Here is a 20,169-nt window from a genome sequence, read left to right on the forward strand (position 1 = left end):
AATGTCTGCTGCCTTTTTGGTTTAACTGGATTAAGGTATGCAGCACACTCTGTCATTTCCTAAGCCCCACTCCCTTTCTGTTTGTCAATATTGACTTTGAGATTGCCATTTTCAGTCTGAACATTTACGTGAATAATGTAGTGCTTAGTTTGTCATTATAATAATGACATGAAAACATGTTATGACGTGTTCTATTTAACTCAGTCTTTTGTGATACTTAAGTAAGCCAGATTCAAAATACTCCAATTATACTTTTTTATAATATATATTTTTTTCCCTCCTATCAACTGTGCTTCTTTAATCACCTCATCACAGTATAATATAAGCCGCAGCCAACAACCATATAAAGAATGTTAAGACTTTGAGCAGGGATCTGTTGATAGTTGATAGCTGTTGCATCACAATTAAGTATCAGGCAATACAATTAACTTACCTTGTCCCTGGTCGTGGAATTCTAATGTCAAAGTCTTTTTAATAATAGCATCATATTTTTTCTTTTTGAGCAGTATAAATGTTTGAATTACATTATGAAAATCACAAATTATGGCAGCATATTGGAGCCCTGTTTGTTTTTCGCTTTGCTAATGAAACATTTGTCTTTTTGGTGGTCATAGTTTAAGGTGACCATTAACGTCAGGAGCAATTGTCACAGCAATTTGCTGTCATTTTCTGCAGTGATTCATCCCAGTCCGTTCTCCAGAGAGGCTCTGTTTATTTGCCAATCAAAACACTTTATCTTGTGCTTCAGCTTGGGAGTTCTGTTCTCAGCTTTGAGAAACCTGCAGTATCTTCGGCTCAAACGTGCCAAAAAATGAAAAAAAAAAAAGAAGAAGAAGAAGAAAGAAAGCACAAACTCTAACTTTGTCGACAAAGCCAGAATTCTTTGCTTTGTTCCCTCAAGAGAAAGGTTTTTTTTTTTTTTTGGAGGAGAGGGTAATTTGGAGACAGACATCCAGTTGGTAAAATATTTGCCGGCAGTATTCACTGAATGTGACATATCAAGCACATGTATTATTGCCTTGTGGAGAAATGAGGGGACTGCATTGAATTCATCCCCCAAATGGCTCGAAGCAAAACTTCTTTGATTAATATCTCTGTTAGAAAATGCTATGCACCGGGGAGAACCACTCTGTGAGAACACAACCATCATTCACACACACCATTTTTGTCCATCAGGTTTAATGTTTTTGTATGTCCTTTGATGGAGGCCGTGGAGGAGAATGGAGAAGAATATTTTGGGGAAGCAATATGTTGTACAGGGATTTTAGCGGCTCCTGTGTGACAGAACAACTCATCACCATTTATCATTTCAAGAACTCATGGTGGATGACTCATGCATTAAAATCAAACCCCATTGACCAGCCTGTCCATTTTGAAGCCATGCAATTAATAGACTACATTGTTGGAACTGTCAGCGCCTATGTGCAGTGAGATTACAGGAAAAGTGGAAGAATAAGTGTAGGAATAGCACACTAAAATTAGTTTGCGTGTTTATGTGGGGGGGTTGCGCTTCTTCTCAGAGAACAAGCTTGTCTTGCATCGAGCACACGTTCATACGCACAGGCTGCTTCTGTCTTTCTGTCCCACACAAACATGCATATAAACAAGGCAGGTGGTGAGGTGTTAAACAGGCCATGATTTGGTTGGAATCCAATGGAAGAAACTCCCTGAAGGTGGGGGAGGACTAAACAGGATTTCACTGATTGAGTATCGGGCTCGCTGCTGCCTGTCCCAGTGCATTGACAGCCCCGCTCTGGCCCTAGTGCGCAATTGGACATCCACCACAGTGTGTGTTTGGCAGCATGTATGCACTCATAAAACTCCTGATGTTATCTCTCACACCACAGTCCCCTCCCACTTATTGTTATTTGCTAAATTGTTTTCAAAGGTCACATTATTACTGTCATGTCAGCCTGATCTCTCCTTCTTCCCAAGTAACACTGATGACAAGCTCGCTTCTAAGGGAGGTCAAGCCACAACCTTTTCCTTGTTTCGGCGCGTGTCACCATGATTGGATCAGAGCTGTGTCTTTTTTCTGGGAGTGAGCAGTGTGAGAGGCATTTAATCCTGTTCCCACTGCTCTATCGAGACCAGCAGATGCTTGCTTGTGTGTGTAGTTACATGTTTCTACTTTACTCTTTTTTTTTTTTTTTTTTTTGGTTGGGTTTTGGAATAATAATGCCTGGGTGAATTTGCATATTTGTGTGTGTGTGTGAGGAAATGTGAGAAAGGAAGGAAGCCACCTCTGAGATATGGATGGCTACTGAGTAGAATGAGGTGATGCAGGAAATCTGGCTTGTTTAAAGGAAAGCACAACTCATCAGGGCTCTACTTTGTCCAAGAGCTGCACAGTCAGTGGGATTTATAATTGGGATTAACTGATGTCCCCTAGTGACTTTTTCCAAGCTGGTTATCATTAATGTAATCCAATTAGTACATCCATTGTGTTTACAGATTTGTCTCTAAATGACTCATTGCAGGTGTACTTAATGTAGCCTCAATTATTGAGCCCCAGTAAATACATTCACTATATATACTTCATTTCATATTCCTAATAGATTTGTATATTAGTTAATATTAATCCAGTGTTTTTTTATCCAACATGTTTATGTGATTTATGTAAACCTGTTTTTGCGACCTTGAAAACATCTTTAAATTTATATTCTGTGGACGACAGGAACATGGAGGTTTGTGTAGCTGTACAACAAACGTCCAGTGTTGATTTACACTGACCTTGCCACAATAGCCACGGTGGACAATCACAATTTGTCAATGCGCATCAGTGAACTTCGAGAGTGCACATGAAACACACCTCCGAGATACAGATGGCTAAACAGTTGATAAACTAAAAGGAAAGGGCTTAACAGAGCTTGATGGCTGGTCGAGTTCACTGTTGTGACAAAGTCTCATCACTGTCACCTCACCATGTCCCGATCACATCGTGCAGAGACAAAGGCTTTTCATTTTTCAACTTCAGAAGCTCTGTCGACACTGTTGTAACGTGTTAACTACAACACCGACTTCTCTGTTGAATACATCTATGTCTCTGTTGGCAGCTAAAGGTGGTTTGGCAGATTTTGCATTTGCTACCTTTGCATGTCGAAATTCAGCCTTTTTTGAAAAATGTCAGTTTGTCAAAAGTATGGGGAAAAAACAACCACACAACAAATTGTAGTATAATCCTACAAATTCTAATATTTGAAAAGTAAATGTTGCCATTATAAATAAATGGCAGCTGTCGTAAATTGGCCTGCTTTTAAATCTGTCAAACCTAGTTTAAAAAACGATCACATTGAGTAAGACTTTCTCACCCAGTCTAATACAAACAAAAGTTCTGTCTAAAATAATTCTCACATACATTTTTCATTCCTTAAATTACAACTCATGTGCTTTTATTGAGTGTATAGTTTATTGTTTATTGGGTTGAGCAGTGATCCCTTAAAAAAAGTACTGAGCCCATTTGAACTCTTTCCAAACCATCCTGGCTCAAGTACAACTGAGAGGTAGTGGTTGGTACTAATCTCTTCCGGTATTATTGGTGGAATTGTATTGTAGCTTATTTAAGATGTCTAAATTGCAGGATGTGCCTGCTGGTTGACGAGTGTGGGGGGAAAAAAAAAAAAAATGCGTGTGGTGCACTTTTAAGCAGACTTGAATAAATAAAAGGGATGATGTGATTTTGCAGATGTTTGCACCTTCACCAACTGATGTAATGAAAACATCGGAGGATATGGGTGGGGCTCGTCTAGCTCTCTGTCGGCCTGCAAGCTTGTAGTCGAGGGTATACATTTGGATAAATCTGACAGTTAAATGGCTGTCTACTGCTGCAATACCAGAAATGTACCATCCACTGTGTCTCTCCATCCAATCACATGGAATCACCATGATAACAAACAGACCTGGGTATTAAGAGAAAGAAGAAACACCCCAGTGAAAAATGCTTTTCTGAAATGCATTTATACAGATAAACCATTTCCCCACCACTCTGGGTGTCAAATACACGTCAGCATTTGCTTACCTCACATTTCTCTCAAAATCTCAAGAAGAACTGCATATGGTTCTTCATATCAATGCAATCAACAGTTGAGGAGGTGTAGCGCCTAATTACAGTCTCCCTCTGGTAAAGCCAAATTCCCATCAGTTTTTACACCGGCTCCTGTAGTCCTTCTCCCAATAAAATATATCAATAAAATATACACCTAAGGACTAATCTCCTCCAGCTTCATCTCGACTAGTTTGAGCAGACCAAAGCTGCCAAAAGGAAGTAGCTGCCATCCTAAGGATCTGAGGAGTCACAAAAAGAGTAAATTGTATCAGTGGGTGCTAAGACCGGCCCCCTTGCTATGCTCATGTATGCCCTCAGTAACTCCATATGCCAAGATAGCTGCCAAGGGAGCGGACAGGCAAGCTCAGTGACTGCCAGTCTGCAGATGCAGGAGCCGTCCGCTCATGCATATTAAACCCACACCACCTGCTCGTCGTACATCACACTCTGCGTTCTTGGTCCCAGGAATTTTAATCAACTGCGCTGACAGGAAGCTACTCTCTGCTCCGTGTAGGTGAATCATTCAGCTCTTCTCTTATTCGGGCTCCAGCTGACAAGGAGGGGATGCATGTCGATGTTGCATTCCTGCAACAGCTCGGAGTTCCAGCAAGGAGGACGGAGAGTGGCGAGGGATGGGTGGATGAGGCAAAAGTGAGAAAAATAAACCTCTGTGCTTTAGCAATAGGATTGCCTCCAATTTTGTTCTGCCTGTTTTTCGTCAAGTTTTCACGCCTTGCATGCCGTCCTTCCTCTCCAGTTGTTCTCACACTCAATACTGGATTAACCAGAAAGAAAAATTAGGAGACAAAAAAACGATGGAGATCAACAGCCTCGACAATTGGTGATCAAAATAACTTTTCAAATGATACTTTACACAATGTAGTTGAATACACTTAGCTTATTTTGTGCTTTCCATCATCTCTTCATGACAATTTGAAGCAGCCTCAAAACAAAATTTTGAGGCATTTCCAATTCAAATATTTTTGTAGGGGCGTAAAGCAGGAGCATGGTGAATATGCATGGAAGAAAACAAAACAACAACAAAAGCTCCTTTTTTTTTTTTTTAAACACAACTTTGCTGTCATCATAACACTGATAGCGCCGCAGCTCCGCTCATCAGCATGAAGAGAATTCAGCATTTCTTGTTCAGCTTCAACTGTCATGTCGGCGAAGATGTTACAGTGGTTAAATGGGGACACAATTAGGTACTCACCTGCACCTCTCAGTCTCTCAGATCCGGCTGGCAAATCATAATCCTCGTGGACCCACGGGATTAAATTTGTATGCCATCTTTCAAAAAATAGTCAGAAAAAAATTACATATAAATAAAGGCAGATGGACACATGTACTGCCAAGACAAAACGAAGTGTGCTATCAGCAGTAACAGTTAGATGCACATTAACAAGCTAGCCAAATATGCCACATTGGATAAATGGTGTGTTAGCATTGTTAAGAAATTGTAATGAAGCACAAAAGATGCTTTCCAGAAAGAGATAACATATTTTGATGGACGCATGGTGCGTGTATGCATGGCCACACACAAACAGAACAATACCAGAAACAAAACTGTTTTGTGAACGCTGGTGTTATTTAAAATGATTTAATATTGGTGATTATTGCTTCTAATCATGACTGTGTGCTAATGTGTGTTCTCCTAAAATGTCAAAATAGTTGAAACACGTACACACATACGATATTTAATTTCTAGGTCTGTCTGGCCATGGGTGCTCTTAACTGCTTTCATGCCTTCTCGCACATTTGTGTGCGTGAATTGTGTGTTTTTCAGTAATTTTCAAGCCTCTTTCATGGCATCCCATTTGTAAATAGTGATGAATTATTAATTCCTGAATCTTTCCTCAAGCAACACCACAGGTATGTATATTTAAGCAGAACTTCAGTGAGCCTTAATTCATGTCTCATTTCTTGCATGTGCAGTCCTGGAATCTAAATCTAACTGTAATGTCATTACAGTGGCGAAAGCACTAAAGCGACCTCCCTCATTAAATAAACATTTGATAGATCCAAATTTATTTTTCCACTTGCTGGTTATTCCGCTATTTGCTCTGTAAGTAATGTAGATAATGGCCCTTAAGTATATCAGCCATTGTTGAATATTGCGGTAGAGGCCCTCTTCCCATTCTCAAAAGCTTTTATGTCCATCGCTGGAATGGCATCTATACAAATGCTGCTGTAAAATAGCCCATCTTTATTAACAAAGTTAATACAAAATGGACAGATCTATCATAAAATAATCTTTAAGAAAGTGGGAAAAATTAAAGTCACTGCATGCAATATGGGTAATTGCATGTTTGTTTAATTTCTGAGATCACGAGCAGTTACTTCATTTTGCCCCTCCTGGTGTTACATTATGATAATTACCCCACAAATTACAATCAATGAATCAGGATAAATTATCCGTCTAGTTTCATATTACTGCAAATGGGTTGTGAAGACAAATTAGCACAGGATAAATTGTGTCTAATAATACCGTTCTGGTTTTGAGCTTCTGAACCCCGATAACTGATCTTGCTCTTAAACCATTACAGCGCGTAACATGTCACAGATTACATTTTGACCTTGGTCCCCAAGAAGCAGCTACAGCAGGATATGTAGGTTGAAATAAGAGTCACTGCTTCCTCCTGTCACAGCACCACAGCACCCCGTTCAAAGCCAACAGCCGTTGTGGTTTCATAATCACCACTACTGAGTCAGAAATATGTACAACCATGGTGGCAAATTATCTTCAAAAAGCCCCAAAGGTGACTTCAAAAAAGTATTAAAAAAATAGTAGCTTTTTGCTTTGGACATTGATGATAATCTTACATTGTTCTTGTAAATGCTTACATTAAATTCTGAGAAATTAAGTCCAATCCTATGCGCCCCTTTGAGTTCTTTGTATTTTTACACCATTTCATCTGTGGCTGTAACAAAGGTCCAAAGTCTGTCTCAGAACATAGCATTACTCACTCCAGTACAATTAAAGGTGTCTGAAGGATGTCTGTGAATGCATGTTTACGACCAGTGTGAGTCCTTTAAGTGCTCGTCTGGAAGAAACAAAAACTCTCATGCATGTAACTAAATTGCGTGGGGCGTGGAGAGGAATTTCACGGTCACGTTATGATGTGTTTTGGAGCTGATTTGGGAGAAGGGAGGGTTTGTTGTGTGGATGGATCTTTCTAACTTTAATCAAGATTCAGCTGACACTGGGGTCAGGAGATAATGTAGATAATTAAAACTTTAAAACGGGGCTGAAGTGTTCCCTTCGGGTTAATGCATGTCTGATGTCTTCTGGGGTCTACTTTATTAACCTGCTGCTTTTGGCCTGCCACTGGGAACATATTCAAAGTCTAGTTCATCTAGTAATGATGCTATTAGAGAAAGACTAAACTCTAAGGTGTCAAAGTGACACCTTTTGAGTTCTTTGAACTCCTGATTCACCCCCAAAATGAAAATCTGAATTAAAATGCATAGCTGTTATTTCCCTTGTGAGCACTTTAGAAATCTTGACAGCTGTTTGCTCTTAGATGGAATAAGCATAAGTGAGTTATCAACGTCTTTGTTTGGAGCTGCAATTAGACAATGAATGCACATTTTGGGGCTTTAAAACTTCCACTTTCACTGGGAATGGAGTGAAGGGCAATCAGGTTAACTGTGACAAATATCCCATCGAATGCCGATCACCAGGCTGTCATGGCCAACAAGGCAGAGTGCTCTTTAACCCTGCTTACAGGCAGCGACGTCCCATGGGTCAGCAAGTATTTGTCCGTGTCAGGTCAGGGACAGAAGGTCTCCCAAGGCCTGTCATCTTGATGAACATGCAAGACATACACAACAGACTGTATGGACGTGTTTGGGTAGGTGCACAGACCTCACAAGGTTACGCCACGTGTGACCACTGAACTGTAGGTTTATTTATAATGACCATGGTTGTATAAGGATTATGTCATGTGGCTAAAAGGAGTCTTCCAAGCTATTTTGTATATTTTGTCCAAAGCATTTTGTTTTAGGTGCCTTATTTATACTGATTGCCCCAATGGTTTTTCCCTACTATGAATTTTGCCAACAAATTACTTTCAGAATAGTTTTAAAATGCTAGCTTAATGCGTCAGTGTGTGAAATTAAAAGCTAAAATTACTTTTTTTTTTTTTTGTGGTAATTGTCTTAACTCAATACCTTTGACCTTTTTCTCCTCCTTGCCCCATGGCACGTGCAGTACTGTTGGTTTAGCTGCTGTTGTCCTCATATTTGGGAGACTAAAATGGTCTTCTTGAGATTCTTTGAATTTCTGCATTTTTTCCCATCACTTTTTTTTTTTTTTTTTGGAGTTGTCGGAGGGCAACCACGTTCAGGACTTTTTAAAATGGCGTGACAGTGCTGTTAAACTATATCAACAGGTGTCGATATGGTAATATGCTAATATGCTTTATGTTGTTTGACAAGCCTAATGGTTTTTCCAAATCCACCGCACTGAACATTTCTCAGAACCTGATTCTGTCTGAAAGGCAGCTTTCCATGATGGGTAAGTAATCAGCAGGCCCTCTTAGGACTCTTCCCTTTACGTAGTAAGGCCCTCTTTGATGTGTGCTGCAGTAAACACAAGCATTACTTGCCCGACCACATTCTCCTGGGGGATAAGGCTCAGCACAAAAACACTAATGAGCACATTAGAAGCCATAGCGGGAAAATGCTAGCTGTAAATGGAATTCTCTCCTCTGCTGTCCATAGCAGGCATGCTCTACCTAATAAGAGTGCGTGTGTATATTTCGGACAATTTATGGAAGCCTCCATCGAATGATTACTTGAAATCTTCTATCTTTGAAAATTCTTTAATTCTTTCACTTCATGAAGGCAGAATGTGAGGTTTCAAGATTGGATTTTATCCTGGGCTGCCAAAAACCGTAATAAACTCACTGCTTTCAGCCACAACGTAGTTAGGAGTTGAAGGTAATCAAGCATTAGAACGTGAAAGTGGGACTGTGAAAACTGAACTGACAGATGCCACTGAGAATAACAGGAGCAAAACACCATGAATGGAGCATTAACCATTTATTCCATCTGAGTGTAACTTGGGGCATGGAGAAGTGATGCATCTCACTTCTGCCCAGATTTTCATGGCACATGTATCAGTTCTTTGTGGTGCTGTGTCTTGGTAAAATCATACTGTAGGAGTTTGGATCATACCGCAACAACAAATTGCAGGCTGAAAATTAAATAAGCGGCAGAAAAACAACAACAAAGCTCAGATCCACGCTGTGTTGTGCAGACTTTTTCACTTTTTACTATTAAAAACACCCACAGTCTGAAGACTTTTTTTTTTCCAGGCATACATTCAGCTCAACAATCACCTTCATTTTGATTTACCAGTTGCAGTTTCAGCTCACTGGACTTTGCTTTTGTTGTGGAGTGATTGAAACCCTGCTGTTGCAACAACAGATCTGCATTCAATAATCCCACACCAAGCCATCGGAAATTAGAAAAATAATCTCATTTTTAGTTTGAGCTATAAGACATTTTGAGGCTACTGATTGAAAGAAATGCAAAAGTAAAGGCTGAGGAGAAGATCTTCCAGCCTCAGTATTCCTCTCAGATAGCTCTGATCTCTCAAGCGTCATCTGAATCTGTGATCCTCAGCCAGTAGATTCCTTGAAAGTTACCAGGGGAATTGGCAATCTGGATTGCCTTCGTGTGACAGGGAGAGTGAGAGGCGTGAAAATAATTTCAGAGTCCAAGATGAATCATATTTCCAATACAGCTGCCATTTATGGACACATTTTCCACCATGTTTTGTTTTTTTGTAATGGCACCTAATGGTGCTATGTCTGTTTGTTTTTTTTTTTTGTTTTTTTTTTTAATGTACCTACTAGTCTGACTGTGCTGTAGCCTCTTTTTATAAGGGCTTTAGAGGAGCCATTGTAAGTAAAATAGATGAACTGCACACCAGCTTGTATGTTTGTCATAATCAGCTCTGACACCACATCTTAATATTAACTAAAAGCAAAGGGCCCCTCATTTATCAGCTATTACCTCAATGATGAAGATGAAGATTTAATTTAAAAAAAAGCTTGCTATGCTTTCGCTCTTGATTTGATATCAAAATTCTTTTCGAAAAATCATCTTTAATTGGTCTGACTGCTCGGATCAATCTCAGGGTTTGCACTGATCTGTTCTGGGTCAGTCCCTTGACAAACGACAGCACAGATAAAAATCACACAGAAACTGTCCATGTTAACACCACTGTGCTCTGACACTGACAAGAAACTGATTAATTGCTTTTTCAACCTGCTTGATTTCTGGTTGGGAGAATATTTAAACAACGCCGAATTTTGGCAGGATCCTCTTTGACAGGTGCTCCTTCAAAAGTGCTCAAGTTGTGCTCGCTATGCAGCGGGTTTTAGTTTTTTTTTTTTTTTTTTACCATTTCTTGCCTGTCACAGTGATGAAAAGGGAACCCATAAGAAATTGACATGCTGTATTGCTGGAGGCCAAACATATCTGAAGATGACTTGTTCCTTGATTTGGCAAACAGTGCGAAAAGAGTGGAGGTGATCCTTTTTAGGTTTAGTTGTTGTTTTTTTTAAGTTTTCTGAGTGTTAATCAGTACACCCTCTTTGTTTATAGAAACCTCATGCTTCATAAAGAATAGGGGAGTCAGTTTTTTGTAGAATGGCAGGTGAGAGATTTAGCACTGTCTGTTCTGATTTAAGGAGGACCGACTGCTGTAATGTCTGCATTTACTTTCATATGTTGTAAAGGTGAAATGAATCACTGGCTTGAATATTAAAAGCCACAGGAAATTTCAAGGATCAGCTCTTCTGGAACCCTTTGCACAGTCAAAGTATGCCGTAATATGTTTAATTTAAGACACTCATGTCAGTCTCCCCTCCCTGTAGGTATGGAACTGGCACAGTCAATGAAATTAATAAAGGGGAGAGAACCAATATTGAAAAAAAAAAGTGCAGTGATAATGGGACTTGTAGTTTTGGGAGACCTTAAAAAAATACATGGACACATTCTAGATCGTCACTGATTCGTGAAGTGCTGTGTCATCAGTGCCACAGTGGTCTTGCACAGTTCACATCCTACTACCCTGCTCTGTTAACAACATGTGACAAAAGAAATGAACTATTTTCAGCAGTAGAGGGGAAGCAAGTTACTGTTGAAGATCTATTGGTTCCCAAAAGAAAGGAAGATGAAAATTTCTTTAAAAAATGAAGTTTTTCAAACGCTTGAGGGCAGACAAGATTACTTGTGATAGAGGTACTGAAACCATGGCTGGTATCCGTATGACCTTGACTTTTCTAATGTTCTGTAAACATATCAATGCTCGGGCTTACAGCACAAAATCAATTTCCTCTATTGTCAGAAAAGCTCTGCCTGGTGTGCTTAAACCTGAACCGATGACCTAACATCACGGGCGTTGTCTTTGTGTATCAAATGTGTGACACTACTGCTGTCTGAAGAGGGACTTTAAACAGTGTGACAATTATTGCTGTGGACGTGTACAACAGGGGACAGTGTGTGCTATTTTCTATTATTAAAGTTGCATCTTGGAATAGGTAACCTTTTGAACAAACCACTGTGGGAATTTGTGGAATTAATATTACAAGATGTAATGTGGTGCCTCTTACAGCCTGGAGAGTGAAGCTTGGGGTCGAGGTTTACTTCCATATGCATCACACTTGAGGGGATGAAAAATAATACAGATCCAAAATTATTCTCAGCAGCAATCACAATGTGGGATTGTTCAACAGAGACAGAAAATGGAAGTATTACCTTTCTTATCTGTAAAATATATCCTCTTACATAAGGTAAAAAAAAAAATCTGAACTGCTACAGTAAGTGGTTTAAATGATACCATCCAAAGTTTTTTCTCTCCCGCGGTAGAGTCCTGTTTGGCCTCAGGAGCAACACATATCTTTTTTTGTGTTCCCTCTGATCTCTCATCATCTCATGGGCCTTACATCAAAAGCCCCAGATTTATCGATCAATGGCCGTAAACAAAAGCCAGATTGAACTGGGCACAAGGGCAAAATAAACGGATTACCAAGTTTTTATTCTACTGCACATGATTGGAGGCTAGAGCTTTGGGCGAAAAAAGGCTATTGGCCAGCAGATGTTGCTGCATATAAAGCAGACAGGGCAACAAAGACTCAGCAGACTCGCCCAAACGGAGGCCTGGAATGGCAATTGGAAAAATATGGTGTGTGAGTGCATGTTTGTTTATTTAAATAGTGTGTCTGCGTGAATAGTATAAATGGATGAAAGCAGAATCACATGTGTAATCCAATTGTATTTGGAAGGTATTGAGCGTAATACCAGTCAATCCAATTCTCAATGCTTGATTACATGATGGAGTGAAAGTGCTCCTGGATGATAAGTGTGATGTCACTGTACTGAACGTGTGTGCTGGTGCTTGCATGTGTGTTTGAGCTTGTGCATGAATGATTTTAATAAGATATCTGCATATATTAACATGTGGCTGCACTGGCGAGCACACATTATTTATACATCGCTCTGACCACATGCCTGACAGTTGTGCATATTTCACAGGGTGGAGAACGCTGCATTGCAGTGCTTGAACATGGCAGCCATGCTCTTGATGTGAGAGCAGCTCAGGGTCAGAGTAGAAGAAGAGAATTAAAGCTAGATCACCAGGGCCATCTCTCTGTCTCTGTTCTGCTTTTGTTCAGTCTGGTACGACTATCAACATCCACATTTCTTACATTGTTATCACCTTTTCCCCTCTTTTCTTTATTGAAACAGCAGACTATGAAATTCACTGAGGACTTGTGGTTCAACTCTTTTCATTTAAACCAAACAGCAAAAACAGTAGGTGTGCAGTACATATGTTTAATACATGGATCAACATATGCAGCAGAGAAATTGTTCATAAAGCATGTTATTTCTGTTCATAACATGCTTTTCATCATGACTTAGTTTTCTGTATTGCATCAGGTTAAAGTAAAAAATCTCGAGGCAGAAAATGCTAATTTCCCTCAGCCCATAATGGAAAGTGTTGATCCCAGGGCTATCCTGCCAGTTTCCGAAATCAAGGAAGGAATAGAGTCTTCTCTTTCAATCTAAGAAGAGTGGTCACATTAGTAGAGGAAAAAAAAAAAGAAAAGAAATCACCGCAGAAGAGAACTATTACCATGACAGCCATGTGCAGCAGGCAGCACATCAAAAAGATTAAAGACATGGGTGTTAAAAATGTGAGGCTGAATGAATGAAACGTTTTTAAATTTTAGTTTTTCTGTCCAACTGTAACTAGGGGCAGCACAGTCGCATACTGGTTAGTGCTGTTGCCTCACAACAAGTAGGTTGCAGGTTTGGTTCCCGGCCTGGGGCCTTTCTGTGCAGTTTGCATGTTCTCTCTGTGCTTCGGTGGGTTTCCTCCCACCGTCCAAAGACATCATGTTTGGGTTAACTGGTGACTCTGAAGTGTCCATAGCTCTGAGTGTGAGTGGTTGTTGGTCTCTGTCTGTCTCTGTGATGGACTGGCGACCTGTCCAAGGTGACACCACCCTCACCCAGTGTGAGCTGGGATTGGCTCCAGCACCCCCCGTGACCCGGAAACAGAAAAGCGGTAGAAGATGAATGAATGAATGTCCAACTGTGACTAAATTGGTGTCTCTTTGTCTCCATCTTCAGCAGTGGCTCCTACGCTTCCTAGTCTACGTTCAGAGGTCTTCAAGCCATGTGTGGAAGACAAGGACCTGGCCTTCTGTCTAAATGAGGGAGAGTGTTCCATCATTGAAACTGTGGCTGGAGTTCACAGACACTGCAGGTTAGTGTGGTCATGCTTGTGCGTGTGTGTGTGTCTGAGGCATTTGATTTCTTTTGCAGCATTGACGTTTCCCCTTCCTTTCCAATTACTAACCTTGGGGTCATTTTCATTCAGGCTGCTTTTTCTTGTCTCCAGCTTGACAGACAGTGTTCTTGGAGTCATGAAACAGGAAAATCGTTATGCAAATGCACCTAAAATGCCTTGAAGATCCATAATCACCCAAAGCACTAACCTGTGGATCGAGGTTACTTTGGCTGCTTTAGATTCGAAAGCGTCTCTGACCTGTGCAGCCAAACTAGTCACATGGAAAGAAAATTATTCAATGTAGATTTAGTTTTGACTTTCATAATGTGCAAATGTTTTCAAACCTCTATCTTCAATTTAGTCTGCTAACTTTTAATAGTGGAAGGATTCTTCTAAAAGGCATTTTAGGTATGTGCTAACCCTGCACAAATGCTGTTTGATATAACCTCTTTGGTATATGAAGCATTTTAATGATAGGTGTAAGGATTCAGCTCTTGCAAGACTCCCCTTTGATCATACTTAAAAGCAGCTGAGATTTTTTTTTTCCTGTAGCTTTGTTTTCTCTCTTTCTTCCTTTTATTTGCCTCAGGCAGTGACTCAAACCCTGAGTGCCCCTGAGAATACATACAGGTAACTCCTGGTAATATACCCTTTACGCACTTTGACACATTATGTAATGCGACAGGGGTAATTAAACTGGCAAAAAAGGAACAAATCCAATCACAAACTATGACTTTGACAACTTATTATTATTAACTTATCTTTCGTCAGCCTTTCGCGTCTGTCAGGCCACCTACTGTATACAGCGCTGAAAGCTGGCCATAGGGAGGGACTTCAAATTCATGAACTTAGATTTGTGGATAGAACATCTTATAAATGTCATTACAACAAAGTTCAACTGTATGCGAGCAAGCATTCTTATAACTAATTCATAAGTGATCATATTTATAATGCAGGTTTCGTTACATGCATATGCCAATTAATACACACATTTTTAGACTTAGACTTTCAACTTCTCTCGTCTTGATATGTTCCTGCATTTCTGCCCCCCCCGCCATAGCCCAGTGCACCACCCACAATCCATGCTGCAATCACCCTGATGTATCTGTGTGAAAATGCATCATTTTAAAAATACATGATAAGAAATATTCTCTCAGAGTGAAGACTTGTGCTGAATCGAGCTGAATCGAAAACAGCTCATTAGTACACCTACCTGGAATTAAAGGGTTTAAATCTTCAGCGTAAAAAAAAAAAAAAAAGAATTTATAAATAACACATGAGGAGAAGTCAAGTTTTTTGGAAAGAGTCAATGTAAGGCAAAAGAAAGTTGAAAGCAGTCAGGAAATCATGTGTTTAATCAAAACTTATAGAACAAGTTTTACAAATGAAAAGGGAGGTAACATTTCAGTATTAACTACCAAGGGACATTAACATTTGTAAAATTTTCTTGGTACAGTAAAAATGATTGCTAATACTTACTTGTTTAACAATATCAAATTTTTCGGTGAGACAGCGAGGGATATTTCAGAGGAAGTGTATATCTCTTGTTGGATTGTGGTGGCCGGCATTACAATTTTGAACGTGCCACTGGTTCAGCTGCAGCAGCAGCAGCAAGCCCCCAAGACCTGCAGCAGCTATCCTCTGGGTTATAATTAGTGCCAGTTGAATGCAGCACTCAGGACAGACTGGAGGGCCTAACCTCAAGGCACTGTCTGACTGAGCTGAGTGCCTGTTGTGTGAAAGAATGATTGCAGGTTTGCAAAATCTTTTTATTGAAAGGTTGGGGTTTTTTGGAGGGGATTTTGCCGCAGAGAAGTCCCCACAGTAACGTAGAAGGTCATTATCATTTTATTCAAAAATCTCCACCAGGTTAAAGTCATTGTGGCTTGCCACAATTCCAGCTGTTCTTCTGAGGCAGTAATCACCAGATTGAATTATTTTTGAAGACGCTTTGCAACAAGTAATTTAAAAATTGAACCTACCATCGATGCTGAAGCCGCAGTCAGTAATTTTGCACCACTAAAAATTTCACAGAAATAGGGATCTTTTTTTTAAGTTGAAACAGTTCAAGTTGTATTTACACTATCACTATCAACTCTTTAAAAGAAACCCTCCAGACCTCTATTATTTTCATGACATGAAAGTGTCTTCCCTCCAACAGTGACGCGCTGTTTTTCCTCGTTTGGTCCCACAACTCCTCGAAAAACTATCTGTCTTTTTGGCTTATGAATTTTCAGTTGCCTTCACCATCCTTGTTTTACTGCAGATCTTCACCATTTCATGCTGTGCAGGTAACATACAGTCGAATTACATTTGTTGAGAATGGCTGCCCACAGTTTTATTTATTTATTTTGGTTGCGTGTTCGCTATATGAACTGACAAACAAAAACAATGAGCTGAAAGCTGCAAATAGCTGCGGAGTTGCTGCGGTGCCATTACTGCATCCTCGCTATGCTGCGCTCTGACAGGTAGGAGGAGGATAACTGTGAGTGGAGATAAAACCAGATATTGTCCATCCACATTTTAGGAGATGGCTAAAACCAAATGGGTCAGGTGCCGGAGATACGGATACTCCTCCATCCCTCCTGCCGCTGTGCAAAGAGCATAATGGATGGCTGGATGTTTTCCAACATGACACAAGTGAAGATGAAGGGCAATCTTTCAACATGTAAATCACTGGATGAGAACACAGTTTAGAACTTTGGAACCAATTTATTTTGTCATGAAACCTTTCCTTCATTCTCCTTCCTTGCTGTAACCCCCCACCTCTTTTATTGCTGGATGTTCATGTTTGCCAATGCTAATAAGAAGCCCAAAATAAACATGCAAATGTAAGTTTAAGACCTACTTCCACATCAGAGCAGTGGCTTCTTATAAAGTGGAATACACTCTAATATATGATACACTATTAGTATATTGTACAATAATTCAAAGGTCTTGGGATATTTGGGGTTTGATACAAAATAATAGTCAAATACAGAATCCTCACAGTGTAAAAAAAAATAATATAATAAAGCCTTTTTTTATTAAAAAAATCTAAATTATTCCATTTTGAATTAGAACTTCATTTGTTAAGTTCTCGGGAAATGCCAAAATGACTCGATGAGACAAATATTAATAGCAGTTGTTGTTTTTAAAATCTCCCCTCCCAATTTGCAGTAAATTGTCAATGCGGCCGCTGCTTGCTTCATAGAGCTCTAAAAATAAAGGACTTGAAATATCATGCATCAGCTGTCACGGGCGGTGCACATCAAAGAGGACTTGTAAACCTCAGTATTGTCTTGTGCAGATCCATGGTATTAAATCAGCCTTCGGGAGGAGGAGAAACATGATTTTGACGTGCACTTTTCTGATAGCAGAAGCGAGACGATAATATGATGACACACTTTTCTTTGGGAGAGATGTCTGACTTGCTGAGAGTAAAATGCATATATTCCATTAAAAATATATTTAAAAAAATACCAAAGGTGGAGGAATACATTATCAGGAGGTATAGTAGAACTTGCTGTCTTATCAAATCATGTCACCTGCTTTTCCTTTCCTTTACTTCAGCGCTGCAGCACACTTTTTTTTCGTTGTTTGTTTGTGTTTCCTTTCAATTGAGTTTGAAATAAAGATTCACTCCATGGCAATCTATCTCCTGATGCCAGAGGTGGAGGATCAACGCAGGCCTAAATTAAATTAACATTGGGAGAGATAACACATGTTTCTGTGATCCTGCAAGAGCGGTTGTCCAGTGCGGGAGTTTGTTGTTGGTACAGGGAGAGACAAACAGAACCTGCGGCAGACTGTTGAGACACTTTGACTGTGCCAGAGCAGCAGAGTGCTGCCAGTGCCTGACAGCGCCACGGAGGATACAGCGACGTCCACCACTGCCTCTCCGTGCATAATGTTGCATGCTGACAGCTCTGGGTCGACTAACAATCACAGCACACAGCCACCAGTGTATTTAGTTATGACTGAAATGATTTGAAATATTTTTTCCGCAGATGAGGGATTCCAGCTGAAATTGCTCAGCGTTTCAGCCACAAGTGGTATGAAAAGTATTTATTCATGCATTTCTTTTCTTTCCTTTTTTGCCACAAGAAAAGCAACATATAACTGTGCCTCAAACTGCACACTTTAGCTATGATCTATACAGGTGGGTGGACGAAGGGCGATTATTTAAATTATTGACTGAAAATTTTCAGTGCTGCATACTTGCTACTGAAACAGACCATGCTCTCTCTTTTCTTTCATCAAAGCACAGCCAACAAAAATATCACATTTGTGTGCTTTTTTTGTGTTTGATTTTGAATTACTGTATGTTAAAAAAACAACAAGAGAAAGCTCTTGATCAAGCAAAGGAAGTATTTAGAGGTTAATTTGTGATGGTGCAAAGAGTAAAGATTTGGCTCTGCTCCATATGAGAGTTACAGGAGGGCACTTGTGGAATTCAGTGAAGCGAAGCTTGCCAAAGCCACTTAAAGTCCTCCCTAGGCAAAATAAGACCTTATGGCCTCTGATTATATCTTACAAAAATCACTGTGTTGTAATTGATCATTCCACATGGGCGCCCTGCATTCATTGTAGCTCTTCCTAATGATACGCTCCAACCTGAGGAACGTTCTCTCTCTGCACTTTTCAATGAAATCATTTCTGTATTCTGTGATATTGGACCTGTCCAGTGGTGCAGGTTTAGACTCTACTATCAGCCTGATATGTGCTCACCAAACCAAAAACATGCAGTTGGCCATGGTTGGAGGGTCTTGTGGGATATTGTGGGAGGAATGAGGGTGCGATGGAGCGCTGGCTACCATCTCCATCATATCGTTAATATTGTAGCATATTATTAATATAATATTAAAATCCTTTTAATAGAAGCCTGTTTGGAAAGCTGGTCTGTGAAACATTATAGATGATTTTATTTTCATCACACAATTACATGTTTCATTGAAGTCAAAGCAAAAGCAGTTTCCCCTGCCCTGCTCATTTGACGTTGAAAAGTTTTGCTGCTTTTAATTATGATGATCATGGATGAAGAAGTGATCCTTGTCTAACAGTTTCTTTATCTGGGCCTCGCAATATCTGCATATATTTCTAATGGTTTTGCTTTTGTTCACCTCAGCATGGAGGATGAAATCACTATCCTCTTTGTGTGTCTTTGTGCGTATGTGCATTAAAAGCCTGGCAAAGCTCAAGGTAGCTCATGTCTACCATTTCCATGGTAACATCTTAGCTCATTAGTGTAAAGCCAGAGGGGAAGAAAAAAGAAAAGTTTTTGACTCACTCATACTGCGCCGGCAAAGGCAGTTACATCCAAATGTGCAATCATCGCTTATCTTTTGCATTGTATTTGCTGCATTTGTACAGATTGATCAGACATTAGAGTAACTGCCAGCTAATGGTATGAGTGACTGCTGCGTTGAATAATTCAGGATGAAATTTGCACATTCGATTGCTTTGACAAAACCTGTGCTGAGATATTAGCTCATATTTAAAGGAACATTGATTTGTTTTATGTCCTTTCTTTCAAAATCCATCTGTTCAGATGGAGAACTTATAAAAGCAGTGTTTCATAAGTGTTAATGCTTCGTGTGTGAGTGCTTTCAAATGTCTTAGGGGACATGTTCATCTATCCTGATGGGGAAGCACATGAAATCACACAAAAGCAATAAAAACCCCTGTCTGCCCCACCGCAGCTCCCCGCCCCCCCTCCAGGAGAAATAGCTGTTTCTATTGATGTCTGGCTGTAGGGTTAAGCTTAAGGATTGACTGAGAGCGCCTATGTGTTTTTGTCTGTGTCTCTGTGAGCTTGTTTTTATTTTTTTATTATTATTTTTTCCCCAGAATACCCTGGAGACGCTGACAGCAGTATTAACAGAATCTGATATGACAAAATGAATCACATAAATGAAGACCACGGCCTCCCAACTTTCCCTTCCTGTTTTTCTTCCTCTCATCTTTTTGTTTTCTATGGGGAGCCAGTTCAACGATTAAATTGTCACTACAGCGTCAGACCTTGACAGGCTGCACTAATCCACGATGCTGTCGCTCCTCTGCTGATCCATCCTGCTAGGGAGGACGTTCTCCAGGCTAAAAGCCAATGGGCCATGTCCCCCACTGCCCCACCCAGCAGCTGTGGAGGAAGCAACACAATTATAAACATGGGAGCAGACTTACCTGCTGGCAGCATAGCATGGCTGACCCATCATCTTGTCTTGGAAGTGAATACAGGTGGCTGATTAAGTTTCTGATTCAAGTTAATTGATTGGGGAAGAAAATGCTGGTTGCCCAAATGTTAAATTGTAGTGTGCACGCTCTCTTCCTAATG

At 40.0% G+C, this 20,169-nt stretch overlaps 1 protein-coding gene across 1 annotated transcript in view; it reads left to right on the forward strand.

Moving 5' to 3' along the window:
* The window catches only part of nrg3b (neuregulin 3b), a 158,405-nt gene that overhangs the window by 67,599 nt on the left and 70,637 nt on the right, over positions 1 to 20,169 (forward strand). The window contains exon 2 of the mRNA XM_029528135.1: positions 13,697 to 13,832. Within this exon, the coding sequence (XP_029383995.1) occupies positions 13,697 to 13,832 (136 nt within the window). The remainder of the gene's footprint in view (positions 1 to 13,696; positions 13,833 to 20,169) is intronic.

The sequence above is a fragment of the Echeneis naucrates genome, chromosome 19 (assembly GCF_900963305.1).
Source record: "Echeneis naucrates chromosome 19, fEcheNa1.1, whole genome shotgun sequence".
NCBI classification, from domain to species: Eukaryota; Metazoa; Chordata; class Actinopteri; order Carangiformes; family Echeneidae; genus Echeneis; species Echeneis naucrates.